This window comes from Miniopterus natalensis, chromosome 9, assembly GCF_054644295.1.
Source record: "Miniopterus natalensis isolate mMinNat1 chromosome 9, mMinNat1.hap1, whole genome shotgun sequence".
Classification (NCBI taxonomy): domain Eukaryota; kingdom Metazoa; phylum Chordata; class Mammalia; order Chiroptera; family Miniopteridae; genus Miniopterus; species Miniopterus natalensis.
Genome location: NC_142089.1, coordinates 22,772,002 through 22,799,958, shown reverse-complemented (window position 1 = coordinate 22,799,958; position 27,957 = coordinate 22,772,002). Strand labels below are relative to the sequence as shown.

The 27,957-nt window shown below is 56.3% G+C and overlaps 2 protein-coding genes across 2 annotated transcripts; both read right to left on the bottom strand.

Moving 5' to 3' along the window:
* Positions 1 to 1,134: 1,134 nt before the first annotated feature.
* LOC148092392 (bone morphogenetic protein 8B-like) lies at positions 1,135 to 27,512 on the bottom strand. The gene is made up of 7 exons (XM_087820587.1): positions 27,179 to 27,512; positions 15,282 to 15,471; positions 14,776 to 14,924; positions 5,926 to 6,120; positions 5,025 to 5,104; positions 4,102 to 4,212; positions 1,135 to 1,284 (listed from the first exon to the last, which is right to left on the bottom strand). Exons 1-7 carry the CDS (start codon positions 27,510 to 27,512, stop codon positions 1,135 to 1,137), a joined length of 1,209 nt encoding a protein of 402 aa, XP_087676713.1.
* LOC107541799 (succinyl-CoA:3-ketoacid coenzyme A transferase 2, mitochondrial) lies at positions 10,716 to 12,509 on the bottom strand. Its single transcript, XM_087820160.1, is given in 9 exon segments — positions 10,716 to 10,774; positions 10,777 to 10,866; positions 10,869 to 11,096; positions 11,099 to 11,236; positions 11,239 to 11,415; positions 11,418 to 11,603; positions 11,606 to 11,724; positions 11,726 to 11,792; positions 12,062 to 12,509. Coding segments are annotated over 9 exon segments (1,512 nt in total).
* Positions 27,513 to 27,957: the final 445 nt, after the last annotated feature.

Genomic DNA, 27,957 nt, shown 5'->3' with positions numbered 1-27,957 from the left:
TACAGGTTTAGCAAGTCAGAAATCAAATAAACACTCCAACTGCCTCAGCTGCTCCAAGAACAGTGGTTTCTGAGAACCTCCCTACCCAGCTCATCCTAATTACTGCCTGTCACTCCCCTGGGACAGGGGCCTTTTCTTTGGCTCACAGGCCCCAAGAAACAGGATGAGGCTCCTGGGCACAGAGGGTGACCAGTCTGTTCTTACCTTCTAGACTCCAGCCGACACTGACAATGGCCACCCCTGCCCCACGCCTGGCCAAAGGTGGCCCAGGCACTCTGCTCTGGGGAATGGACTGCTCCTTACCACGGGAGAGAGAAACCAGTTCATTTCAACTTTGAAAATTCTGTGTTGAGGGTCTTGAGACCCTGTCCAGGTTCAGTGGGAGGAGTACCCAGGTGCTCACTGACGGCCACAGGCAAGAGGATGGGCAGGGGTGAGGTCTGTGCCTCATCTGCTAGGACCACGCGCTGCACACACTGTCTTTGCTTCTGCTAAGAGTTACCTCGGTCTCGGTGCTGAGCCCCATGTGGAGACAGTGAGAGAACTGGAAGCCCCCGAGATTCTTTGCTTCTCTGGGGGTCACACCTCTTCCCCAGGTAGGAGGGCAGGCCCAGGGCTTGAACCCATCCAGCTTCCTCTTTTCCTAATGTGCTAATAGTTGGCTCGCCAAGTTAGGAGCCCAATAATACATTGTACTGAGGGCATGTACATGTCTAGCTAGACCCAGAAATGCCCAGTGTTGCCCTGGGAAGGGGCAGCCCCTGCTCCCACACCCAAGCCTTGACCCAACCAGCCAGCCTTACACGCCAGGTGCTCCCGGGTCCCCCACAGTATGTGCAGGATAGCCAAGGGCAGGCCCTAAGATGGGCCTTCTGTGCTGACCGCAGACAGCGCAGTCTGCACACCAAGGCTGCTGTGTGCATCAGGCCCTGCAGGTTGGGATGGGACAAACCACAGACCCTGGGGAAGGGACACAGAGGCTTGGAGAGGCCCAACCAGGCCCTGACTGGATGTGGGCAGAGGTATGAGAGCCCTCCCTTCAGCCCCATGAGAGCTTTAGTGACATTTGAGGGTCTCAGCCTCTGGAGAGGGGCTGGACCAGGCGGGAGGCCCTGCAGCGGCCAGGGTGGGGCCTCAGAGGCAGCCACAGGCCTTGACCACCATGTTGCGGTGTTTGCGCAGGATGACGTTGTTGCTGCTGTCATAGTAGAGCACAGAGGTGGCGCTCAGCTTGGTGGGCGCACAGCACGCCTTGGGAACCGCGTCCGGCTTCATCAGGTGCACCTGGCCGGGGAGGGGCGGCAGGCAGAGGCGTGAGCACTGCGGCCTCTCCCAGGACCTGCCCAGCCCCCAGCTCCTGCCTGTCCCCATCTCCAGCCGCTCCCCTCCCCCCTCCCCTGACCTGCAGCCGGGACAGGTGTCCAGTGAAAATCTGCCCTCCTTGACCCCTTCCCTGCCAGAGGCCCTTAGGGCACAGCCGGGCACCTGCCTGCTTCCTGCCACACCCGCTCCCCTCAGACCTGAGGACCATGCTGGTCCCCAGCACACAATGCACCCGATGGCAGGTCCCTCTGCCTGGAGCCCCTGCAGCACCGCCCCCTGGGGGCCCCTCCACTGCTCCCTCTTCTCTGGGCTGCTGTAATGACCCTGATCATGTCCTGTCCACCTTCATTGTTTGTGTCTGTCTCCCCGTCCTGACCGTGATCCCGAGAGTGTTCAGGGATCAACTGGATAAAGCCTCGGATTCCAGGTTCACACTCGCGTGTTCAACACTGTTATTTCTCAAAGCACTTTTCACCCCTCATAACAGCTTCTGAGGCAAGTGTGATTCTGGGAGGTGCAGAAACAGCGCGCACAGGCCGCGGGAGCTGTGGCAGGACTTGGACCAGGTGCGGGGATCCTGCTCCCTCCTCCTAAACGCTTTCCCACCAAGAAAGCCTGATCGAGGAGCTATTTCAGCCTCCATACAAATATTTATCCTGAGACTTGGCAGGATGAGCCGTTTACACTGGACCCTTCGTCAGGGCCCCACACTGACTGGCCCAGAAGGGAGCCCGGAGCTCTGAGGGGCAGGAGAGAAAAGGAAACCTGCTTCCATCCGTGTGCATCGTGGCCAATCCGAGGGCCCAGGACCGCCCAGCCCTCACGAGGCTGCCGAGCTGGACCTGGGCAAAGCCTGGTCCCTGTTCTCCATGCCCAGCCTTGTCCCAGAAGCCCAGCTCAGAGCCAGTCTGCCAGGAGGACTGTCAGCCGGGCACTGGGCTGGCTTGGAGCCAAGAGCCTCTCTGCGGCCCACTGGGGAAGCTGAGGCCTCTGTGGGGATGTCCAGCCAGATGGACATGGGGGATATTGCTCCCCAACTTCCCAGTTCCACACGTGGTGCCTGGGCTTGGCATTCATAGGCTCACGTGAAAGGAACCAGGCACCACAGCCCTGGTGTGCCAGCCACGGGCCTCTAAGGGGCTGGAAACCGGGGAGGCCTCTCCTGACTTGGGACGCTGGAGAGAGAAGTCCCGCACCTCAGGGGTGCTGCCTTTCTGCCACTCCCCCTCGACCAGAGCTCTACTGAATCAACAAAGGAAAGAGAAGGGGCCTTTTATTCCATCTGGCCCCAAACAGATTGATTTGCAGGGTCTAATGGGCCATTCCATTCGTTTTTGAGCCATTAGGAGGCGAAATCAGAGGTTATTTTGGGTACATTTCGGTCATTTGTGGGCCTCAGTTTTCTGTTCTGCTAAATGACCACAATGGTACTTATTTCTCACGCACATGCTTATGGCTGCCATGCCAGGGCAGGGAGCACAGAAATGTCCCAGACATGGCGCCTGCTCTCATCCTCAAGACCACGTTAGGGGCCCCTGCCCACCCACCGTCACCTCCCTGTGGGCCCTGGGCACTCCCTCCTTCTGCCTGGAAGATTCGTCCTCCTCGTGCAGAGGCCCAGTGTCCCCTTCTCACCGGTCCCACCATCTTGGCTGGCCCCTGGCTCGTGAGTTACTGACAGCCCCCCGAGAGGGCAGCTACTGTCCTGTTTGCACTCATGACAGCCTGAGCCCTCACTCCTGCTGACCAACAGGAGGGACCAAGGGCCTGGACAGAGGCAGGGGAGGGGAGGGACAGCCCTGGAGGTGTGGGCACAGTCATCACCCCACACCCCTCACAGGGCCGGGGAGATGCACATCCATGAAGGTCAGGGGGCCCAGGTGGCGTCATACATGGCCAGTCACCCTGAGTCACCAGGGAAGGCAGCCCCCAGGTCCAGCGATTCCCATCTGACGCTGAGAAAGGAGGTGTCACAGGCTCAAAGCAGCTTCCCTTACAGTCATTAACTCTCACCCTAAGGCGTCAGCTTGACAACCTCTCACTAGGCAAACACCAGGCTCAGGCATAGTAGGAACTGGAGTCTAGGTAAACATTCTAGAAAGAAGTCTCAACTCGCACGCACACCATTTAAAACACTGAGCAATAAGCAGCAGCGACAGTCCTCCCAGAAACTGTTTCGGCATTTAAGTTTCCCCAAACACTAGCCATCAAAAGCCACGCCACCTGCGGAAACATAGAAGCTGAGGCGACCAGGAGAGAGAGCCAACGGGGAGAAACTGGAGGGGGCGCCCAAGCCCAGGGGAGCCCTGTGCACGAGGGCACACAGGTGACCCCCCGACTCCCCGGGAAGGGGGTGGGTGAACACAGACGCCTGGCTCTCGCCCCGTGTGCATGTGTTGCAGGAGGTCCAGCAATCCTGTGCACACCGGCGCACGTGTGCTCAGCGCACACAGGTGCCCGGGGGATGCGTGTCTGTCCTGTGTGTGTGGCCACAGCAGGCTGCCTTTATGGGTCTGAGTCCCCCACGCGCACCTGCCTGTCCTCACGTGCATTTGTGTGCACGTGCGTGGGCACCGGCAGCGATCTACATACACAGCGCGGCCACGCGGCCCGGCGCCCGCACAGGTGCGGGGGCTTAACGACACGTGCGCGCAGCCAGGGCTCCACGCGGGGAACCCCCGAGACCCGGCAGGTGCCCCGTTCACCTCGGGCTGCCTGAGCCGCTCCTCGCCCCCCCCCCCGGATCAGGGGTCCCGGCGGGACAGGCTGGGTACTGACCAGGGACTGCACGATGGCATGGTTGGTGGCGTTCATGCAGGAGTCCAGCGGGAAGGAGCACTCCCCCTCACAGTAATAGGCTGAGTAGCCCTGGGGGGCGATGACCCAGTCCTGAGGGGGGAATGGAAGAAGGTGAGTCCCACCCATGTGGCCCCTCCCAGCCCCTCCTCCCAGCACCCATCACAGGAGGACTCAGGGCTGCCCCTCACCCTCCTTCACGCAGCCTCAGGGACCTGTCAACCCACCCTCGGGCCCCTCCTGGGGCAGGACCCCAGAAGGCTGACATCCACCCCCAGACCCTCAGCAGACGTGGCTGGAAATAAGCTCTGTCCCGACAGCTGCCATCAGCACTCAGCACAGTCCTCCCGCCTGGTCCCCGCGCCCACGTCTCCTGTAGCTGCTGTTGCTGCAGAAGCACAGAGGCACTGCCACCCTGGTCTCGTTTCCCTGTTGTAGCTCTGACATTTCATGGCTCAGGATTCAGATTTCGCCATTTTCATAGTTTTTACCAAAAAGCACTTTTCCACTATAAAAGTAACACTCTCCTTTTAGAAAACTTGGAAAACACAGAAGAAAATACAGGAGAAAATAAAGTTCCCCGATTCTTCTGCCTCCTCCTGGAGATACTTACAACCCTCAGGTGGGGATTATCAATTAAAAAGGAGCAGGGAGCCCGCCTGGTGTGGCTCAGCGGTTGAGCAACAACCTAGGGCCCAGGGGATAAAGGTTCGATTCCCGGTCAGGGCACATGCCCGGGTTGCGGGCTTGATCCCCAGTAGGGAGCGTGCAGGAGGAAGCTGATCAATGACTTTCTCATCATTGATGTTTCTATCGCTCTCTCTCCCTCTTCTTTCCTCTCTCTGAGATCAATAAAGATATATTTTAAAAAAGAAAAAAGAAAGAGAGGGGAGAGTAGAAATTACCAGCCAATCAAGGTCCTGGAAGCTGACATAGAGCTCATGCCGACTGCACACCTGCCGACTGTGGGAGCCATGGACATCATCTGCAGGGGACAGATGTGCAAGGACGTTTCTGGGACTCTGCTCTGTGCAGCTACCATGGGGGCTCCCAGGGCAGGGGATGCCCTGATGGGCACATTTGTGGAATAAATGAATGATGGAAAACTAAACCATTTGGTCTCATAAAGCCCATCCCTGCAGCACTGCTGGTACCATGACCCAACTCAAGAACCTTCTATGGCTCCCAATGTCTCCAGGGTAAGCCCATGCTCAGCCCAGCCTCTCCAGCTTTCAGCCTGTGGGCCTCCTGATGCTCCAATAAACAGCCCCAAGGGACCTTTCTGCCATCAGACTGTGGCACCTTCTCCTTTCTTCCCAAGGCACCTCCTGGCCTCACCCCACCTGCCCTGCAGTACCCATTGCACAGGTCGAGTGGCTCATACTGAGGCCGGTTCCCATGAAGGAAAGGAAGGCACATGGTGGGGTCAGGCCTATCCCTGATCCTGAGGGTCTTGCCTGGTGGGGAGACCTTCGCCTAAACAGCTATGCATCCTGCAGGGAGCCTGGGAGAGAGCAGAGGCCCATGGGCGGTGCTGCCCTGAGGAAGGGCACCTGATTCTGACAGACTTTGGGGAAGGCCTGGTGAGCCAGGGGAGGGCAGAGAAGGGGCTTCCGGGTGGCAGGGAGGCCTGAGAGACAGTGCAGTGGCAGGTCCACAGGGTCATGGGGCACAGGAGGGTGTCAGGAAAGGTGGCTGGAGGGTGACCACTGGTTTGGCCCCTTCTGAGGGCCAGAAGATTCTGTCACTACCACTGGTTCTCAGCCAAAGCCTGTGGGCCTCAACCTGGGCCACCCCGGACCTCACCGAAGATCCCCGGGAGCTTGTTGGGCTGCGGCAGCTCGTTGGTTTTTTTCGGCAGCCGCCTCCTCAGGGGCCTCACTGCCCGAGGGGCCCGGATGGGGCTGGGGCTCGCCCTGAAAAAGGTGACCATGAAAGGCTGTTTGGAGCGTGGTGCCCGTCGCCCCAGCAGACCGGCCAGGCCAGGATCCACACTGCGCCCTGAGACAGAGAGAGGAAAGAGGGCGGTCACTTGAGGGCAGTGGCTCTGCACGTGGACAGAGCAGGCGACTCTGCCAGGGCCAGGGCGGGCCCAGGAGCATGGAGGCTGAGGATCTGAGGGGACCCACTGTACCTTGGTTTCCTTATCTGAAGGCCGGAGTCCCAAGTCCAGCCCCCTGCCCCCAGCAGGCAGGTCTGAAGGAGATCGTGGGAGGGCCTCGTGGCCCCAGGGTCAGTATTAGTGACAGTCGTGGACACTGCCATTCGTGGAGCATTTTACAGGTTTCAATGTTATTTCACTGATGATCTCACTCGTCTTCACAGTAATCCTGGACCTCCTATGTTACTGAGACCCTTCAGAGTCACTCCGTGATGTCCCGGAGCCACACAGCTGGGACCCACCTCGGTCTGAGGACTCCTAGGCCTGGGGTCTGCCTTCCCCCTCCTCTGGGGGTGTTCATGTAGGATTGATGATACCCAGCTGATTGGAGCAGCTGCCAGGGCTTGGCCAGGGCTTGGTCTGCCAAGCGGGGCCCAAGAGCAGGGCACTCACTGTTTCCTGACACCACAGACAGACCCCAGGCTCAGTGGGCAGAGACACTGGACCAAAGTCCCAGAGCCTGGGTTTAACTCACATCGGTCTAATTTCAGAGCCCAAGTTCTTATCCACAAGGCCAGTTAGCGGTTAAAAAAGAAAGAGAGGACTGCGGGCAGAGACATGATTGGGCCCCCAGCCCTGGGAGTAGTGAGGTCTACAAAAATGGAATTTTACCCACAGCTGCTTAAAGTCTGAGGCCGCCATGAAAAACACTCATTAGCCCTGCAAATGTCGACTCCACCAAGGAGACTATCTTCCTGGACCTCTTTGTATTCCCAGATGACCTCTTGATGTTTTAATTGTCAAAGTAATATAATAACAACTGTAAAGAGACTCGAGAAAAAATACCCCTCACACACCCTAATTTACTTAGAGATTCGCTTATCATGAGAGATTCAGGTTCCTTCCCGGCTTTCATTACACAGAGAATGACATGGAACCTCTTCATTTCCTTTCCCTGTGGAATTTTAACAACAGGAGTGAGGTTACTCACTTTTCTATTCCTCAAACACACTGTCAACTGTTCCACTTCCCTGTACATTTCCCTCCGTGTTGCAACAGTTACACACACATGCGCACGTATGTCTGCACACAAACACACATGTATTTCTATAGACAGTGTGCACATGTACACATAGGCAGGTATATATATTTGTTCCATTAGCAGGCTTAATATGATTCTCCATTACACACTACAGGTCAAGGACATTGCCTGCCCCACCCACAGTCCTGCTCAAAGGTCTGCTCTTAAACAGTTGTGCTTCAGACCTGTGCCCATGGCCCTTAGTGAACTGAACACCTAATGAATCCTGAGACTAACCTTTGACCTATGACATCACCTGCCACCAAACAACCTGCCGGGCCCATCAGAGGCTCCACGCAGGACTGAACCTGCTAAGACAGGAGGCCGTAGAGACAGGAACTGTTGCTGGAAGGAGCCCAGACAGAAGCCATTTGGGAGAGTCTGGGTCATGGCAAGTTACAGTCAAGAGGAAGAAGCAGGACCACGGGGACACAGGCCCCAGGACACATGGGAGCTCTGCGAGCAGAAGGGAAAGGCCAGTGAGGCCAGGACAGGAGCAATGAGAGCAGATGGGGACTCGTGTCATCACGGTGGCGCTGGAGCGGAGCTCCATGGCCCGGCTGACAGACACATGGGGACAGCCTTGGCCCAGGCAGCCCTCCAGGCCTGTGCATCCCGCTGCCCTGTCCCTGTCCCTGGAGAGCCCTGTCCACCAGGGGCCAGAAGGACTGATTGGTCCCCTGAGGCTATGCTCACTGTTGGCTTTTCTTTGTGCAACTGTCTGTTCAAGGATCTTATTGGGGTCTCCTGGGCTCAGAGGGAATGACACAGTAGATCAACTAGGTAAGGCCACTGAGACAGCGCGTCACTGAGACAGGCCTGTGTGGGGCACTGGGGCGCATGACTGAGGATCCTGAAGAAACTGATCCTAGGTTCCCACTTTACAGAAGCAGAGACTAAGCCCAGTGAGAGCAGCATCTGTTCAAGGTCCCAAGCAAGCTGCAACCCAGCCAAGACAGCCCTACCCTTCCCAGCACACCTTGCAGGAGCCTGGCCTGGGGGCGGTGGGGGACTAGGGGACTCACCCCTGATCTTTCAGAGGGGCCGAAGCAGGAGGCCTGGGAAAGGATCCCCAGGGCCTCCTTCCAGAGCCCAGAGCTCCCCTCCCAACGGGCTCTGCTTTTTGCCCATCTGCCTTGAGCAGGGCGCCCTGCCTTCTCCTGGCTGTCTTCTTGGTGGGCCCCTAGGCTGCCCAGCTCTGCCCGGTCCCTTTCCAGAAAGGACCTGATGGGAGCTTAGGAGCCTCTGGGGCCCAGGGGCCCCCCTCTAGACCTGACCTTGTGAGGGTGCTGGCAGGCATGCTGTCCCCTTTGCAGTTGACAGGGTATGTGTGGCCCTGCCCGGAGCTGTAGGCCATGCAGGCCTTCCCCCTTAGGCCCAGATGGAAGATGCTGCTCCTCTGAGCCAGGTGGGCCCCATGAGACTAGTCTCATCCCATTTCCCAGTCTGCCCCATCAGGGCCCAGATGTCTTGGCAGCTCACCTGCCCTATCCTGTCCCCGGGTAGGTGTCACCCCTAATTCATACGCCCAACTGTGCCAGGCCAAGATGGCTGTCATTTCTCCCCCAGGCTTCCTTCTGCTCTGGGCGCCACCTGACCCTTCCCTGCAGCCAATGCTTCACCTCAGCCAAGTCATGGATGTAGCCCCGGTGCCACCCTGAAGGACACTCAGGATGCCTGGTGACACCTGGGAGAGATCCCAGCTGTGGACCTGGTCTGCTTTTGTCCCATGGGGATGGGAAACAGTCCTTTTCCTTCCTTCTGCTTAATAGCCCTGTAACTTGTCTGCCCCTGGAAACCTCTGCCTGTTCCACATGCCGCTGGGAAGTTCTCCTGACACCCAGGGCACATCTGTCCAGAAGCCCCCAAAGATGTCCCCTGTCCACTCAATGACATTCCATCCCACCCACCCCCATCTGGTCCATGGTCTCTGGCCACTTCCCCCCACACCCCCAGGCTGCCCTCAGAGCTCTGTCCCCTACCTCTCCATTCCAGGCTCTGTCCCCTTCTTGGGGGTGAGGCCCCAGTGAGGCCTCTCTGAAAGGCCTTCCTTGACCAGATGGAATTAATTTCCTTCTCTTACCCAGGGGCTCACGTGGGGAGTGCGGCCCCTAGAGCTAAGCTTAGGAAGCGGGAGCTCCAAGTCAGGCTTTAATATCCCTCCTAACCTCTCCCGCATATAAACTCAGTTGTTTCTTTTAAATCTTTGAGACTAAGGAATCAGGATGAAATATGTCACAGCCTCTCTTGGATTGTAAAAGAATATTAGCAAGAGGCCGGTTCGGGATCCACAACAGAGAGGAAGGATCTAAGTGTCTGTTCAGGATGACACAGGAACACTATGAGTTAAAATGAGAAAACCCATCTGAGTCCCTCGGTTAGGTTTCTAGAACTCCTCCTAACATAAGCCACAGCCTTTGGCAACACACAGGTGGACTATTTATGGAGGAAACTTCCTGGTGGCATGTCAGCACCAACAGTCTCTCCCCTTCAGTAGCTCCCATTACCAGGTCACTGTCCCACCAAGGTGGTCTTCCTTTCCTTCTGGAGACATCTATTTAGCTATGAGGAGGAACAGGTGTGGGGAAGAGAGAGTGAGGCTACAGGGAAACAAAATTTAGCAACAAAATGAGAGGCCCCAGCAGAAAAGTCAGAAGGGCCAAAGGAAAGTATTTCTTGCAGAAAGCATATCTTCCAGTCACAAACTGACTTTATGTGTTTTTTTATTGTTTGTTGTTTGTTTGTTTTTTAGTTCTCCCCTGAGGATGTGTTTTTATTGATTTTAGAGAGGAAGGGAAAGGGAGAGAGACACACAGAGAGACACTGATGTGGGAGAGAAACATCGATCAGTTGCCTCCCATACGCGCCCCGTCTGGGGATCAAACCCGAAACCTGGGTATATGCCCTGACCAGGAATCGAACCAGCAACCTTTGGTGCACGGGGCAGTGCTCAGCCAACTGAGCCTCACCGGCCAGGGCTGACACTTATGTTTGTATATTTTTCATAGTACCAGTAAGTGGGGCCTTAGCTCTGTTCTGGGAGGAGTGTTCCCTCCCTCATCATTTCCCCCTGCATTCGTGAGGGAAGAAATCCTTCCCAAGGAGTCATTTGAAGCTGCACAGATTTACGTAAACATCACAGTGAAGAGGGCATCCAGTGTCCTCAACGACTGTAGCAGGGCCTTCTGAGTACTCACAGAACACACAAGATAAACTCTGTTTTCCTGTGGTTTTATTTAAAGTCATTTTCCTCTTGAGAGAACAAAGTCTTCCGAGTGGTAGAAAGCCTGAGATCCCAGTTGAAAACTAGTCAGGTTGTTTGTGAAATGGATAAATGTGATCTCCAACTTCCTTTGGATGAAATCCTGAGGTTAAAATGAAAAACAGTCTCTGTGAGCAAGGTCTCCTTCCCAGTTAGGCTGTCACCTGCTGCATGGGTGTGACATTGGGTGAGACGACAAAGGCACTCCCGTGATGTCCTCCATGGTCAGGCCTTCCCAGAGCTCAGTCAGCGCCAGTCCTTCCTTCTTGCCCACGTCAAACACGGCCTTTTCCGTGGTGACTCGTCCACGCACCTCTTCCCAGTCAGGGGCATCGTGCATTTCTGCAAGATCGTGGGTTCCCTGGCCTTGGTGCAGTGCTCCATGGTGACCGCTACTCTGGTCTTGATCCTGGACACCAAATCCGTCGCACCCCCCATTCCCTTCGCCTTCCTTCCAGGGATCATCCACTTAGCCAGGTCACCGTATTTGGAAACCTGCATGGCTCCTGGCAGGGTTAGCTGGATGTGTCCCCTCGGATCATAGTAAATGAGTCATCGCTGGAGACAAAACTGCCCCCGGGAAGAGTGGTGACTGTTTGCTCGCCTGCACTGGTGAGATCTGTGGCCACCTCCCCTTTTGATGGAAAAGGACCCAAGCCCAGGATCCCAGTTCATGTGAAGATGAGCGGTTATATGGGGCGGTGTAGTCGGTGGTCAGAAGAGGGATTCCTGTGCCCAAGGGGGCATCCGCGCCACCCTCAGATTCAAGAGCTGCCCTTTGAGGATCCGCGCCCTTGTCATCTGCAGGCTCGGCTTGTCCATCTCCCTCCATCCGGATTGTTAACCGCTCAGTTCATATCTCGGACTTTCCCCCTGTATCACGCGATCCACATAAATTGTAGGAACATGAATGTCTTCTGGGGCAAACGACCCCACAGCCACAATTTCTTCACCCTCCACCGCGGAGGTCTGGGCAGCTTTGCACACGGGCATGGTGAAGCTCCTGGCGCTGCCCCTGAGCATGGCGACCCCGCGGGCGGCCTCCACCCTTCCACCAAAGCGAACTCCCGGGAGGGCAGCTCCAAGCGCCGGGCTGCCGGGTCCTCCCTCGGCTCTCTGGGCTCACTCATGATGGCGGCGCGGCCTCGGGGTCGGACCTCATGGGGCGCCTCCTTCCTGAACCAGGGTCCCGGAGCCGTGGGCACATAGAGGGCGCGCACCCAGCCCGCCTGCACCGGTGCGCTCGGCCAAAGTGCCCTGGGCGTCGGCTGCGGCTCCAGCTCCCGCTCCAGCTCCGGCTCCGGCTCCCGCTGCGGCTGCGGCTCCCGCTCCGGCTCCGGCTCCCGCTCCGGCTCCGGCTCCGGCTCCCGCTCCGGCTCCCGCTCCGGCTCCGGCTCCCGCTCCGGCTCCCGCTCCGGCTCCGGCTCCCGCTCCCGCTCCCGCTCCGGCTCCCGCTCCCCGCCAAGAGCCGGCGCTGGCCGAGCGCGCTCTCACCCACGTAGGCGCGGAGGACGCGGGTGGTCTGCTCGCCGCCAGGAGGAGGCCCCGCCCGGAGCTGTCCCGCCCACGTTGCTGCTGAGCACGGTCACGTCCCTCACTCGGGTCTTGAGCGGCGCCCTAACAGGTTCTCGGGGTCCCCCAGAGCCCGAGGCCGCCGACCGCGATTCCCGCCCCATGGGAGATGCCCTGCGCCGCCTCCCCGGGATCCCTGCAGCACTTGGCGCGGGCACGAGCGCCCGTGGGGAAGCCGCACACGCCGCCCTTGGCCCTCGCGGGCCCTGAGCGCCCAGCGGGAGGTGGCCAGAGGCCGCAGGGCTGCCGCGGCCCACTGCTGCTCGGGCCGGCAGGGCCGGGCCACATGCGCCCCTGGCTGCGCCGCAGAGCAGGGAGGGCTCCGGGCAGGCGGCCAGCAGCCCGCTGGCGCCCCCACTACGCCCAGCCTCCATCTCTGACCCGAGGGGCGCCTGAGGACCCACGAAGGTCCCCAGTGGGAGCCGCTCAGGGGAAGACGCAGTCGCAGGTCCCTGTCGGGCTCCATCGCTGAGCTCCTTCCCCAGGTTCAAGGCAATAAATCCACTTTTCTATTTCAGTGGTTCCCACACCTGTGTCTCTAGCACACACCTGCCCTGGATGACCTTTTAGGGACCTCAGCCAGGGCCATCAATGATATCAGGGCCCAGAGAGAACTTCTCATTTCCTACCTCAAACCTATTTTCCCCAACTTAGGCAATGAGAAAAATATATATTAAAAAATATCCACTGGCACACACAGAACATACTGATGGTTTCCAGAGGGGAGGGGAATTGGGAGACGGGGTGGAAAAGGTGAAGGGATTAACAAGTACAAACTGGTAGTTACAGGCCCCGGCTGGGTAGCTCAGTTGGCTAGAGCCTTGTCCCCACAGGCAAGGTTCCCTCCCACTGGTCAGGGCACATACAAGGGCAACCAATTAATGAATAAATAAGTGAAACAACAAATTGATGTTTCTATCTCCCTCTCTCTAAATCAATCAAAAAATTCAAATTGGTAGTTACAAAGTAGTCACAGGATGTAAAGTACAGCCCAGGAAATAGAGTCAATAATATTGTAATAAGTATGTATGGTCAGGTGGGTACTGGAAATATCTGGGAAACACTGTGAAGTATATGATTGTCTAACCACTATGCAGCCCACCTGAAACCAATATTGAATGTAAACTGCAATTTTTATTTTATTCATTTTATTTTTTAATTAATTATTTTTATCTTCACCTGAGTACACTTTTCCCACAGCTTTTTCAGAGAGAGTGGGGGAGAGAGAGAAACATCGACGTGAAAGAGACACATCAATTGGCTGCCTCCCCCACTCACCCCGACCTGGGCTGTGGATTGAGCCTGCAGCCAAGGTACATGCCCTTGACCGGAACTGAACCCAGGACCCTTCAGTCCGAGGGCTGATGCACTAACCACTGAGAAAAACTGGCTAGGGCATAAAGTGTAATTTTTAAAAAAATTCACTGGTTCAGTGCACTTTATTCCCAATTCCACTACCTACTTTTCTCCATTTCTGCAGCTACTAACCCCCCCCCCCCCCCCAGCTCTCACCTGGACACTGTGGCTGGAGGAGCCTCTCTGGCGTCACTTCACTCTTGCCCCACAGTTTACACATCCCACTGAAGTTTCTGCTTTACAATAGTTGAGATGTACGAAAATTGCAAAGATAGTATAGAGAATTCCCATATACCCAGACCCAGTGTGCCCTGGGAAATGTTAACATTTCAATTACTGTGGTACATTTGTCACAGCTAATGAGCCAATATTGGTATCTTCTTATTTTATTAACTAAACAGCACGATTTACTCAGATTTCATTAGTTTTCCCTAAAGTCCTTTTTCTCTCCTCAGATCCCATCCAGGATCCCACAGGGCACTGAGTCATTACAACTCCTCAGGCACCTCTGGGCTGTGCCAATTTCTCAGGCTTTCCCTGGTTTTGAAGACCTTGACAGTTTTGAGAAGTACTTGTCAGACATTCTGTAGGCTGTCCTTCAATTTGGGTTTGTCTGATGTTTTTCTCATGGTTTCCCTGGGGTTCTGGGAGAAGACCCCCAAGGAGAAGTGCCCTCTCATCCCCTCATATCCAGGGTACACAGAAGCCAAATGAGTTATTCATAGGAACCTTGATCACCTGGCTGAGGCGGTGCTGGTCAGCTTTCCCCACCGTCCAGTGACCTCCCTCCCCCTACACGCTGTCCTCCAGGAAGCCAGTCACTAAGGGTACCCACACTGAAGGGATGGGAGTGATGCCACACACCTCCTTGGGGGAGCTTCTATAAAAAGCTGAATCAGGTCCTGCCATCCTCCACTGCTATAAAATGCAAGAAGCTCCCTAAAAACTCCAACCCCTTACCCTGCTTTACCCTAACTCAAGAATGCCCCCCGCCTGCCTCTCAGTCCGCTCTCCTTCCAACCTCTCCCTGACCCAATCTGCTCAAATCTGGGGCCCACCTTCAGGCTTTCCATCCCCACTGCCTGGGGCAAGGGAGGCTCTGCCCCCAAACGCCTGGTGAATGAATGAATGAGCGGGTCCCCCTTCTACGGAGGGGAACATGAAGGCTTGGAAGAGTAAGTAACCTGCCACGGCTCCAGTTAGGAAGCTGCAGAGCTGGGCTTCAACCCAGATCTCTCTGATGGGAGCCCAGGGAAGGTCCGCTGCCTGACCCCCACGTCTTACCGTCCTCTGTTTCCACATAGAGGCGGAGTCCCAGGTCCTTGTTACGGTTCAACAACCAGCGGTCACTGGCTGCTGTCGCGTCCAACACCAGCCAGCCCTCGTCCTCAGCTCGGAGCGTCTGAAGATCCAAAAAGAACAAGTCAGACTCCCTGTGGATACGAAAGAACAATTAACCGAAGCCGGCACCGCTGCCTTCGTGTTTCCAGTGCCCGCCTGGGAGCCGCTCGTGGGGTATCGACTGTATCTACGACAGAAAGGTGCTGCTGCCCCCGTGGACAGATGGGGAAACCGAGGCTTGGGAGCTCAGGGACCCATCCAAGGTCCCACAGCCAGGACAGCAGGGAGGGGACTTGAAGCCAGGGTGCCAGGGCCTTGGGCCAAGCATCCTTCATCTCTGAGGGTGAGCTCCCAGGGGCTCCCCTTCTGTCCTCTGGGAAACGCTCCCCCCAGACCTGGGCCGGACACGCTGACAGGCTTGACCGGGAGGCAGGGCGTGGGCCAGGCACCTGTTGGCCCGCTCTCTGACCACCTCGAACATGCTGACGTGGAGGGTCCTGTTGAGAGGGTGGGTGCTGGGCAGCTTGTAGATCCGGAGCTCAGCAGCTGTGACCGCCTCCCCCGCCGGGATCTGAGTCAGGTCAAAGCGGAACTCCTTCCAGTGGGGCTCCTGGTGGCCCAGGGCGTGGTCGAGCTCCACTGCAAGACAAAGCAGGCTGGCGGTCATGCTGGTCCTGGGCTCAGGCTCCAGGGTGGCAGGGCCTGGTGGGAGCCAGGGCCTGGGCAGCCTGGGAGACGCATTTCCTCCCGGGGGAATGGGCTTGCCCACAGGCTCTGCCGGGTGCCTAGAGGGCCCCAGGAGCCCTGTAGTGAGGTGCCCAGCACAGCACCTGATACACAGCGGGGGTCAACAAGGGCAGCTTCCATTTCTGGCCCCCAGATCTCAAACCCGGCAGGTCCCAGCCCAGCCCCCTGCTGGCTATGAGACCCACAGATGAGGCAGAGAGGACAGGTCCCTCCTCTGGGGAGAGGAACTTCAAACTCAAGACAGAAGAGGCCACGTGGTGGGAGAGACATGACTGAGTACTCTTCAGGGTCTATCCATGTGTGTGGATGGGGCATGGGGGACAGTGAGTGCTCACAGCTGACATTGGGGTGACAGTGAACTTGCCACAAGGTCATAGGACAAGAGCATTGCAGAGAAAGGGACCAGTGTGAGTAAAGACCTAGAGCTGAGGGACTGACAGCACAGGCAGGAAAACAACCATAAAACACAGCAAAGGGCAAAAGGATGGCAGGTTCCGCTTGTAACAAGATGAAGGAGGAGGGAGGGCAGGAGGGAGAGATGGGAAGGAAAGAAGCAAGGAAGGAGTGACAGCTCCTGGAGAGGCCCAGTCAAGTGCTGGGGAAGTCGGAGGTCCCATGGCGTGGTGGGATCTGAGTGGGCTTCCTGGAGGAGGTGACGTCTGAACTTGCCTTAAATGATGGGATGGAGTCTTGGCAGGTGGAGAGGCAGCAGGGAGGACATTCAAGGCGGAGGGGACATCAAGTGCACAGGTTGAGTGGTTCAGGGCCCCCCACAGATCAGCATGGTGGGGCATGGGGGATGAGTCTGGCTGTGGCCTGACTGTGAAGGGTTAGAGCTCCCACCTAGGAGCATGGACTGTGGCTCTGGCCAGTGGGGGGCCAGGGTTCCGGGCAGCAGGGGAGCTGGTGGTTGGTGTGGTGTGGAAGCTGTGCGTGGGGGTGGGGGTAAAGCACAGGCTGGAGGAAGACCCGAGGTGGCCCCGTTGCGGGGGCAGGTCCAATACTTTGGGCAAGAGGCCACTTGTGCAGAATAAATCCCACATTGCCCAGCTGCCGGAAATGCCCAGGACAGTATATTTAGGGCCATCTCCCTTTAGCCTTCTGTCACTTTCAAACACTAAAAATCTGTGTTTCCGGAAAGCAGGGGTGGGAGCCACCCAGCACCTTCCCCAAAACCCAACACAGATTTTAATTACATGTCTGTGAGTCTTTTTAAAAATTCTCTCTCTGGCTTCTGGGCTCTGTGACCACAAGTCACCCTGCTGGTGGCAGAGGCGGATGTGGGGAGCACTTCCTGTCCTCGTGGTGGGAACCTGGTCCGGCGATGGACGGGCAAACAGCTGTGCTGGGTGGGGCCAGCAGACACACGTTTGGGCAGGAGGAGATGAGTGTTTCGTCCCCAGACCAGGGAGAAGAAATAGAATGTCCATCATCAGGCCGCTGGACACGCAGCAAATGCCCACGGGGAGCCAGGCTGCTTCAGAGACACAGGGTGGCATCAGGGTCCTCCTGCACAAGCAGAGAACCTAGAGGGCAGGGTTCTGCACAGGCAGGCAGGCAGACACACACACACACACACACACACACACACACACACACACACACACCCCCTTTGGTGACAATTCCCGTGGATTCAGGGACCACAGAGATCACCTCCACTACGTGGCTGCGTAAGATTCCCCGATCCGCAGGAGGGAATAAGTCCAGGCCGTTGGCTGTCACAGGGTGTGGCACAGAGAGTGAAGGCGAGTGATTCCCCCACACCCTTCATCAGACCCTCTCAAAGCATCGCTGTGTATCTATCCCCAGCATAGCAGGAGCTGACAGGTGGGTCATGGGGGCTCACTGGGAATCTTCTGTCTGCAGCCCTGACACTGATTTTCATGTTGGATCTGGAACTGACGGAACAACCCACAAACCTGCCAGCTCCACCCAGCACCAAACCATGCGGCCTCCCTCCCTTGCTGGGTCAAGAGCACTGTGTTCACCTGAACTGACTCTAGTCCCAAACTTCCGTCCTGTGAGTTTTGATAAACCACCCAGTAGCTCCAGCACAGGAAACTGCCCACCCTGGCTGTTCCAGGCAAGCACCAGAACATGGGACATTTTTAGGAAGATAATGCTTTAATCAGAAACTGATAAAACTTTCTGGGATCTAGCATTAAAGTAGACATTACATTAAAGTAGAGTGATGACATCCTGCCAGCACCATCAGGAGTTTCATGTGTGAAACCCAAGAGCCGAGGGAGGGGGTGCATTTTAACTGGCCAAAGGGAGTGACCCCCTACCCCCTTGCTGGAACTCTGTGGATGTAGCTTTTCAGAGGTTGCTCCTTTGGATTAGGGAAGACATTTCTTCTGAAAAGCTGAGTGAGGAACAGCATTTGTTGGGACCTGGAGTTGCCCCATGGCAGTTCCTGGCAGGCTGCCCTGCTTTAAACCACGAAAACAGCACTGAGAAGTGTAGATGCTCTGGCCTGTAGCTGGAGCTTCTGATGCCAGCCCTGACCAAAACTTTCCCTGTGTGGGCTCAGTCTCCTCATCTGTGGAGTGGGGATACTAGGAGCTTGTCCACGTGGGGCTATGAAAGGGCAGGCACTATGAGATAGGAGCCATGGCTATTCCTCAGAGTCAGGGATGAGAGCTGACCTCTAATTTCTGAACTTAATCGATGTATCAGAGTGATGACATCCTGCCAGCACCATCAGGAGTTTCATGTGTGAAACCCAAGAGCCGAGGGAGGGGGGGGCATTTTATTTCTTTTTCTGAATAGAAATATGAAATGAAAGATTATAGAACATCAAATGTATCAATTCAACCAAAAGGCATTTGTATGGCTTCAAGGTGCCCCCTTTTCACCTGCCTGGCATTTGTCAAGGCATCTGATCCTCAGGGCCTCAGTAGCCACATCTATAACATGACCACTTGATACCATGTCAGATGAAATGATAAAAAAACCACATTTGCTACAGTAGTTGGTACTCAGTGATGGTCCAGCAAGTGCTTCTAATACATTATCGAGGAACATTTCCTATCCAGCACCCCTTCATGCCCAGCTTCCACTTCCCCTATAACCAGGTCTGGAATCCCCCAAAGATGTCCTGGCTCGGAGAGGCAGCCCCTCAGCAACCCACAGGGGCCATCACCTAAGTTCTGGGTCAGGTGCAAAGCAGAAACTGACCCTTTCTTCATGAAAATGCTGAAGATTCCTCAACATCAAGCTCGAAGGACAGAGATCACCACAGACACTCTCCTTGCACGTTCCCACAGGCCTGGGGACAGAATGCAGGAGTCCTCTGTGCGGGCTCCTTCCACTGCGCTGGGCCTCCCCTCACCGACTGATGCTGAAATCATGGTGGGCAAACCAAGTTGGACTTGGCCTGTCGCTGCTCCCCACCCTGCTGCTATTATCTGATGGTCCTCAGAGGGAATTTATGGGAAAAGCCAAGGTCCACACACGTGATTTCTTGGGGTTTCCCAGTAAAATTTTGCTGCCGGTTGTGGGGTTGGGAAGTTAATTCCCAGGTCCCCTGGCAGATTCAGACAGGCTGGGTGGGGGCAGGGGGTGCTCCTGGCCTGACTATGTTCTGGATCCCAGCCACCTGAGATATGGATCCCTGCCAGGAGTCCTTTCTCCGTGGTGACACTGGTGGGGGGTGGGAACCACTGGAGTTTGGAGCAAGGTTTCTGGGTAGTAAGTCATTTCCTCCATCTGCAAAATCTGGGGCAGGGATTGCTAATGGGTGGGGGTCACATACTCTCCCCTTGGGCAGGTGAGAGATGACTTCTGACTATGCTGCCTTCTCGTGCTCTGGAGGCTTTCTAAGAACACTCGCTTTTCCCCCGGTCAGATCCAGGAATATTAATGAACATTTGAAAGCAGTGCTTATTGAATGCAAGCCACTGTTAAGCACTGGGGAAACTGCAGACAGTCTGGACCAACCTGCCACCAGGGAGTGCATAGTGTCACGCGGAAGTCAGGTAGCAAACCAGAAGGTAAACAAACGAGATGATCCTGATGAGTGCTGTGAAGGATATCAAGACAGGGGTGGCACTGGGGAGAATGCAGGGAGGGTGTGTGGGAGTAATTTTATGTTGAAATAATTCTGCATTATTTATATTTAGAGAAAAGTTGTTAGAAGAATAGTACATAGACTCCCTATATATTCTTTGCCAGCTTCCCCTAAGAATAACATCTTACATAAGCAAACCATAGTATAATGATCAAAACCAGGAAATTGATATTGGTATAATACAATTAACTAAATACTGACTTTTCTTGAATTTTACCAGCTTTTCCACTAATGTTCCTTTTCTGTTCCAGGATCCAATCTAGGATCCCACATTGCATTTAGCTGTTAGGTGTCCCTGGTCTACTCTGATCCATAACAACTGTCAAGTCTTTCCTTGACTTTCATGACCTTGACACTTTTGAAGAGCACTGGTTGGTTACTTGGTTGCATGTCCCTCCATGTGAGTTTATCTGGTGCGTTCTCATTAGATGAGATTGAAATTACGGATTTTGGAGAATACCACAGAAGTGATGTCCTCCTCTAAGTACATCAAACTGTAGAACAAAGCAAACAATTAATATATTAATGTTGTTAGAACAGAGTTATTCAGTGAAAAAGAAAATAGAAATACAAAATTTAAGATTTAAATAAAAGCCTAAAATCCTAAATTTGAATTCGAAATATTAGTTTGAGGTCATGAGTTTTTCCCTCTTAGAAAATACACATTCCCTAGCTTTGTCCACTGAAAAAGCCTAGAAACCATGGCCAAGCAGGCGCAGCAGGAGTCTGACGCGAGTGCAGCCTCAGGGCGCCCACTCCACCGAGGCCCGGGCTCTGGACCGACCGAGCGTTAGTGCCCTTTAGCTCCTCATCGCCTCATCATTAAACACTTTGCTTTGGACGGGATTTCTCATCCTTGGCATTGTCGACATTTTGGGCCAGATACTTCTTTGCTGTGGGACGGTCCTGAGTGTTGCAGATTAAGCAGCACCCCCATTCTCTGCCCATAAATGCCAGTGGCACTGCCTTCCTCTCCCCAGTTCTAACCACCAGAAATGTCTCCCGATAGTGCCAAATGTCTCCTGGGGGGTTTAGAACCACTGCCTTTGGAGACTGTTAGGAATCAGCTCATTATTCCAAAACCTGGTAAATGAGGGGAAAAATAGTCAAGTCTGGAGGAGGAAAGGGACCAGTCATATAAAGAGGGGGAGGAGGCCCTGGCCAGTGTGGCTCAGTGGGTTGGGCATCGTGCTGTACAGCAGAAGGTGCACTTATTAGGCCCCATGTCCCAGGGGCCCAGAGAGGAGACCAAGCTCATTTTTCCCAAGGGCTCCTGGTCACCAGGACAGTGGCCCAGTGTCCAGCACCCCCACCCCTTGGCTGGTCTGGGAGTGGCTTCCATGTCACAGCTTGTCTCCATCCAAAGCCACTCATGTTTTTCCTTTCCTGTGGGACTTGCCGGCCCTGGGGTGGAGGGCAGGCTCCCCAGGGCCCTGCAGGCAGACGGGCTGGGCCAGTCTGGCTGGTCCTGCCGGTAACGGAGGCCGAGGGGCCCACATCAGACCTAAAACAAGACCTGGGTCCCCACGGCCTGTGCAGGCCAACGGGGGAGCCACGGAATTGATCACCTATCGATTCTGCATCCTGAAGGGCTTCCTCCCACCAGAAATCTCAGCGCCACTGAGAGGAGGCCCAGGGTTTCAATGCTGAGGTATTTTTAGTCAGTTCTCATTACCGACTTTTTTCAGAGCTCTTTCCATAAACGGCTCTGCACTCATAATTACCGGTCCGGCCTCAGACGGCTTCAGACCCCAAATTAAAGGGGACACCCGCACACTCCACCACATCAAGCCTGCCAAGGCCAAAAATAGATCCAAGGAGATGTGAGCAAGGAGGGTGCGACTCCAGTCCAGTTCAGACCCGGGAAAGAACCGAACTGTGGGCGTTTTCCAGAAAGATGTGGTCTCGGGAACACAGCCTCTCTACCATGGGTAAGGGGTTCCCATGAGGAAGTGGCCACAGGTGCCTCCAATCAGGAGGCAGGGGGAGGCAGATTCTTTGGTCATAGCTGCAAAGGCGATCAGGGTAACCCTGCATAAATGGGGGAACTGAGGCCCAGAAGGGGGAGAAACTTCCCAGGGGTCACATGTAAGGTTAGAGGTCCTTTAGACTCGAGCCAACATACAATGAGTGACCCTAGAGTTCCTCTGGGTGGCAATACTGGGATGGGGGTCACCTGTCTTCAAGGCTCTCCTGTCAACAGGTGCCCTAAGAATGCCTGCTGAAGCCACCCACCTTCCTCCAAGCAGGACCCTGCAGGGACTCAGGACCCCAGGGGAGGACCCAGGGACATGCTGCACCCATCGTCAGCTTCTGAAAAGACAGAGGGCTGGCCCTGCCTCGCCCCACGGGCCAGGCCAGGCTCCTCCACCTGGTCCCGGCCCTGCCTCCTGCTGAACCCCCTTTCCTTCGCCCACAGGCCCGAGCCTGCCCCCCAGAGACCAGGGTGCGCGGCAGGGGGAGGCGCCTGAAGAGTCAGATTTGGCCGCTGTTCTCAGGAGGTTCAAGGCCTCCTGGGGAGGAAGGAGAAAGAGGGTGGACACCCCCTGAATCGACAGGCAGAAAGCGGCAAACACACAATGAAGCCCGGGGGCGCTAGCCACGGAAGGAGCCGTCTCTGGGAGGAGTGGGGGGGCAGATGTGCAGAAACCCCTGCTCCCCCCTTTTAAAAACAGAAATGGAGGCGAGTGGTCTCCGCAGAGGGTGTAACGGAGCGAAGGCGCCAAAGCGGACGCCACGTGCCATCAGCTCCCACCCGCGAAGCTCCTGCCGCGCGGGCGCCCAGCTGCCCACTGCACGTGTCCCTTAGTCCCACGTGACCCTGGAGGGGGGCCTCGTGCACCTTAATGGTGTCTTAAAAGTGAGGACACGGGGTCGGAGGCTTTCAAAGGAACCTGCGTGACCTCTCGGAGCCCCGGGGCAGAGTGGGGAACACCCAGGGTTGATGCAGCCCCGGGGCGAGTGCAGGACGCTCGGGGCAGCTTCATTCACACCCACGACTGGGACAGGCCAGACGCCATGACCCAGAGGGGCCAAGGGGGAGCGGGTGCAGGCCAGGACGATTCATTCATAAAAACAGCGAGAGATACAACCTCGTGGATGAACCTCAAAATACCATGTGGAGTGAAAAACCAGACACAAGAGCGAGTACTGTGTGATTCCACTCACACGAAGGTCAAAGGACAGGCCAAATGAAGGTGTGGTGACAGAGATCTGACAGTGGCTGCCTGAGGGGATTGGCTGGTAGGGCTCCTGGGGCACTCATGTCATATGTTCCCGTGTGGTCTGAATGGTGTATAACGAGCACGTGTTATTTCTGTAAACCCCCAAACAAAAGACACTTTAAAAACAGGATTCTCAGTTCATAACACACCTTCGGTACAGTCCGATTCAGAGGCACTGACTGGCCTAAGGATGGCCAGGCCTCGGGGTGGGTGGAGAGGCAGCTTCTATGTAGGAGGAGTAGAAGATGTACAGGCAAGAAGACCACCTGCTGTGTGGCCTTGGGAAACTCCACGAACTTCTCTGAGCCTCATTCTTCTCTTTAAACAGAGATGTGACAGTAACTATGAGATGGAAATGAAGGAACAGATGTGGAGGCCTAGCCGTGGGGTCATCCCTGGGTGTCATATGGTGGGTACCGTGAGTGTCTCTATTTTACAGAAGAGGAAACTGAGGCTCTGAGAGGTGGACTGGAAAGTCCAGATCACACTGAGAGTAGGTGGTGGAGTCAAGATGCAAATTCTGTCTGAGTCCCAGGTCTGAACCCCAGATCTGTCCTGTCTACTCTCCCACTGTCCATCCCCTCCTGGTGACCAGATAGGGAGTGTCACTGTCTAGACCACTTGATAATTACCTTTGTGGCTCCTGTGTTTGTTATTTGTCTTTCCCACTACAAGGTCAGCTCCATGAGGGCAGGGACTTGGTTTTGTTCACTGTCATATCTCAGTAACTAGAACTGTGCCTGGCACAGAGCAGGTACCATATGACTATTTGTTGAGTGAGTTGGTGAAAAAAGCAAAGAAAAGAGTTCCTTAGTAAAGAGCCATAGAAAGTGACCCAGGGGCTCACGGAGGTAAAGAGCCCTTCAAGGTCACTGGGCTGAGCAGGACCTGGGCCACATCCCTCATTCCCACCAAGCTCCGCTTCTCCAATACAACAGCCTCAGTTTGTGAACACCTCTGCCCTCAGTGGCTCAAGACCAAGGAAGAAATTAGTCTGGCACCAGGAAGGGTCAGGACAATAGTGAAGATGGCTCCATTCATTTCTGCATTCTGCAGTGCTGTTCGTGCCTCAGTTTCTCAGTCTGGAAGATAAGCACCTGTCACCACGCTGACATGAGGTGGAAAAGGATTCTGGGGGAACAAGCAGAATTGGTCCTTCCTGGCTCTTTGCTCCCTCAGGAGGGGCTGGGCCGGCCTGCAGTGCCCAAGGTACAGCCAGTCACACTGTGCTTGGAGAAGATGAGGTCGTGTTGTGAGAAGGTACCACTGACAGAGCCACAGGGTCAGAGCTGGGGGGCCTGTTGTCTTTCTTACACCATCACTATAGACTGGACGGGAAACCAGAGGCCCAGAGAAGAGAAGGAGCCTGACTTGGGATGTGGTGGAATCCACGGCAGCCCCAACAGGACAAGATGCTGGTATTGCCTCCTCTTCTCTCCCTGAGCACAGGCAACACCAGGGACAGGCTCTATCTTCTCCACATGGGCATTGATTGGCCCCCATTACTGTTTCCAGGCCATGGGAAGCCAAGATTCTACAAAGCTGAGATTGACATGCAGGCCAGGCAGGGCCACCAGCTCTGACCGCAGCCCTGGTCTCCTAACACAGGCATGTCCGTCATGACATGGGCTCCAAAGGCATCTGCTCAGATACAAGGCCTGAACCATGGGCTGGAGGCCTAGGAGAACTCTATGGCCTCAGGGTCCCATAGGCTGCCATTGATGGTCAGAGACCTGGCCGACACCAGGCCTCACTTCTCAGGAGCCAGACGAGGGTGATAGGAGAGCTGGAGCAGGAGGCAGCAGGTGTGGGAGCCTAGGCGTGGGCACTGATAGCACAGCGACTCTGCTATTAGACTGCATGTGGTTCAGGGGCCTGGGGCCTGGGGCCTGGGCCTCCAAATGAGAAAGGAGTCCTGCTAGGTGTCTAATCCCCCAATCAGTCTAGGTAATTACCAGTTAAAGCCACTCTCACTGAGAGTTCTACTAGAGCAATTAGTATGTCAGAATAAAGAAGTTCCTTCTGACAACTGGTTGGGCCCGCCCACGACTGGGCTTCCACTGAACAAGGACCAGCTTGTTGATTCCACAGGCCTTAGATCTTAATGAAATACTCAGAGATGATGGAGGAAGAAGCTGGGGCTTGGAATCCACAGCCTGGATGATGCCATGGATGTGCTGTGTGGCCCTGGGTTGGCCATTCAACCTCTCTGAGCCCATGAAAATGAGGCTGGTAAATCAGTTCTGCATGGTGCTGCATGGATGAAATGAGGACGTTTTTTATTCTGAAAATAGGTAGAAACACCTTTGGTTGGCTTTTAAATTCTGCTTCTGGGTTTCACATGTGTATAAGACACATGGAGACATTCCTGTCACATCTGAACCAGGGCTGCGCAGTAGCTGGGAGGGACTGGAGTCAGCAGTGATGAGGCCCAGGTTCACCCTAAAAGAGGGGGCTGACTTTCTGCTCCTCCCATGTATCAACCAATCACACAATTCTGAGGATGCACTGATCACTAGGAGCCCCATTTTACAAGGAGGGACCTGAGGCTCAGAGAGGGGAGGGGCTTGCATAAGACCACACAGCAAGTCTTCCTGAGCTCAGGGCACTGCTTGATTCACAGCAGCAGCTCCCATTAGGGCTGTGCACGCCTTGACCCAGGGGATGCTGGTTGAAGCCAGACATGGGCTGGGCAGTGACTCACTCTAATAGATGGCTCCCTTGGGGGCATTTTCTGGGTGACTCCATCCACAGCTCTTCTTGGTCCTGAGCCCTGGGTCAGCTTGTCCCAAGTACAGAGCTTCAGCCTCAGTTCCACACACTCTCTGTCCCTATCCCCACCCTGCCCTCCAACCAGGAAGGCAGCATCCAGAGACCAGTGACCCAAGTGCTGTCTGCAGAAGTTAACAGCTGCCTCCTACTGCTCATTCCCCCACCTCAGCCCATCAGTTTGGGATTGGGGGGGACAGAGGCCTCCTTGGCTGTCCTCACTTATTGCCCTCATATAGGAAGCAAATGGCTGAGGGCCTCACAATTCCTGCTGCTGCTCCATCCCCTGGGTTCCTCTGCCTAAACCACTCTGAAAGCTCCCTCCACCCTGAAAGCCTGCAGCCCTGAAAGCAGATATGTCCTTGAGAACCACCTGTAGGGCCATATACCCTGGGCCTGTCCTGGCTTGGCCACAGAGAGGCCATGCTATCCTGGGCGGAACATTGCCTCTCTGAGCCTCACTGTTCTCATCTGGGAGATGCAGGTGCATATCATGGTGTTAACTGGGTGTTGGGAGGATTGGGTGATGCTGTAGGTGAAGGGAGGCTGGCGGACTTGGCAAAAGTCCTTTCCCGGCTCTCAGCCCTTCTGCTCTCCCCACCTCGAGCTGAGCTGTAGTCCTTGGGTCCAGTCTGGTATCTTTCTGAGCCCAGAGCCCTGCCCATCACTGGCCACAGAAAGAAGGCAGAGTGGATGGGGGACAAATATTCATGACTGTAGATTAAAGAGAGTTTAGTAATGGAAAAAGATACCTTTGAGAAGTTTAAGGGTAAATGGCTCCGAGATTTGGCTGCAGAGAGGAAAAGCTGGGCTTTGCATGGGAGAACACGAAGGTCCAAGCTGCCCGCTGGGCTATTCCACAGGCCTGGACACACAGGCATGTCAAGCCATGGCCCAGGTTCTAGGTGTGGGTGACAAGACCACAGACTGCCCCACTGAGCTGAGTCTACTCCTTCCCCACCTGATCCCCTGACAGCCACACGCCCACCTACAGGACATCTGGGTTTCCCCTGCGCTCTGGTCATTTTGGTGCTGGGACAGGGGTGTCCTACAATGGACTTTGCCCCTCTCCTCAGGACTGCTCTTATCACAGTGACAGCATCCAGCCTGTTTACTCATCTGTCTCCCAGGACTAGACTGTCTTCCTGGCACTGCCCAGCTCCGCCTGACATTACATGATTCCTACTCTAGGGTGTGTTTGGGGGCGGGGCGACTGTACACGCCCCTGGGACTCGCATTCCTGCGTCAGCCGCCCGGCCCACAGCTCACTGACCCCGCACACCTCAGACCTGGCCCCCTGGCCTGCGCAGTCCCACCCCCCTGTGGGGCCCTGTCCACCAGGCGGCGACTCCTGGCTCACGGCAGGGGCACCCACTGTCCGAGGTTGTGCACACTCCCCTGCAGCTCCTGTTGCTCCCCAAGGGCCCACCGTGGGGGCGCCCGGACGCTCGGCTCGCTGTCCCACAAACGCATTCTGCGGAGGCCGCACGGTCCCCACCGCGTCTCCCACGCCCACCCTGCAGCCCGCACTCACCCATGTTGACGAAGCTCATGACCAGGTCGGCGCGGCCCAGGCGCCGCTCGCGAGGGCCGCCGTCCTGGTCGTCGTCGCCGGCCATGGCGTGGTAGAGGTCCAGCATGAAGAGCGGCGCGGACGCGGGCATCCGGGCGGCGGCGGGCGGCGCGCGGGGCCGGGGTCGCCCGGGCAGCCCGAGCACCGCCAGGATCTCCCGCTGCAGGTCGCGGCGCTCGCGCGGGCCCAGGCGGCGCTGCGGCCAGTCAGGCGGGGGGCGCGGGCCGGGGCCGCCGCCGCTCAGCGCGCACAGCGCCAGCCCCAGGAGCCACAGCGGCCCGGGGCGCGTGGCCATAGCTGGCGGGACCGGGACGGCGCTCACCCAACGCGCATCCGCTTAGCCGCAGGCCCGGGACCCCCGACGGCGAGTGACAGGCCGGGCTTCGGGCCGGCGGGACTGGGCGGGAGTTGCCCGCGGCCGCGGCGCCGTCCCTAGAGAGCCCCGCTGGCCGCACCTGTCGCGGCTCCGGGTCCGGTGGCCGCCAACACCTGCGGCAGAGTCTACTCCAGGGGCTGCGGACCGTTGGCTAATTTGCCTGTCGCCGCCGTGCCCTCCAGTCGGGCTGCTGCCGGGCCCGCGCTCCAGGCGCTCGGGGAGGTGCGGACCCGCGAGCTCCCGCTCAGCCCAACGCGTCCCCGCCGCGCGCTCCGCTAGAGGTGCCCGGGCTCCCGCCCCCTCCAGGCCTGACCAATGGGGGCGCGGGGGCGGGGCCAAGGCCCAGAACCCACCTTCCCGGGAA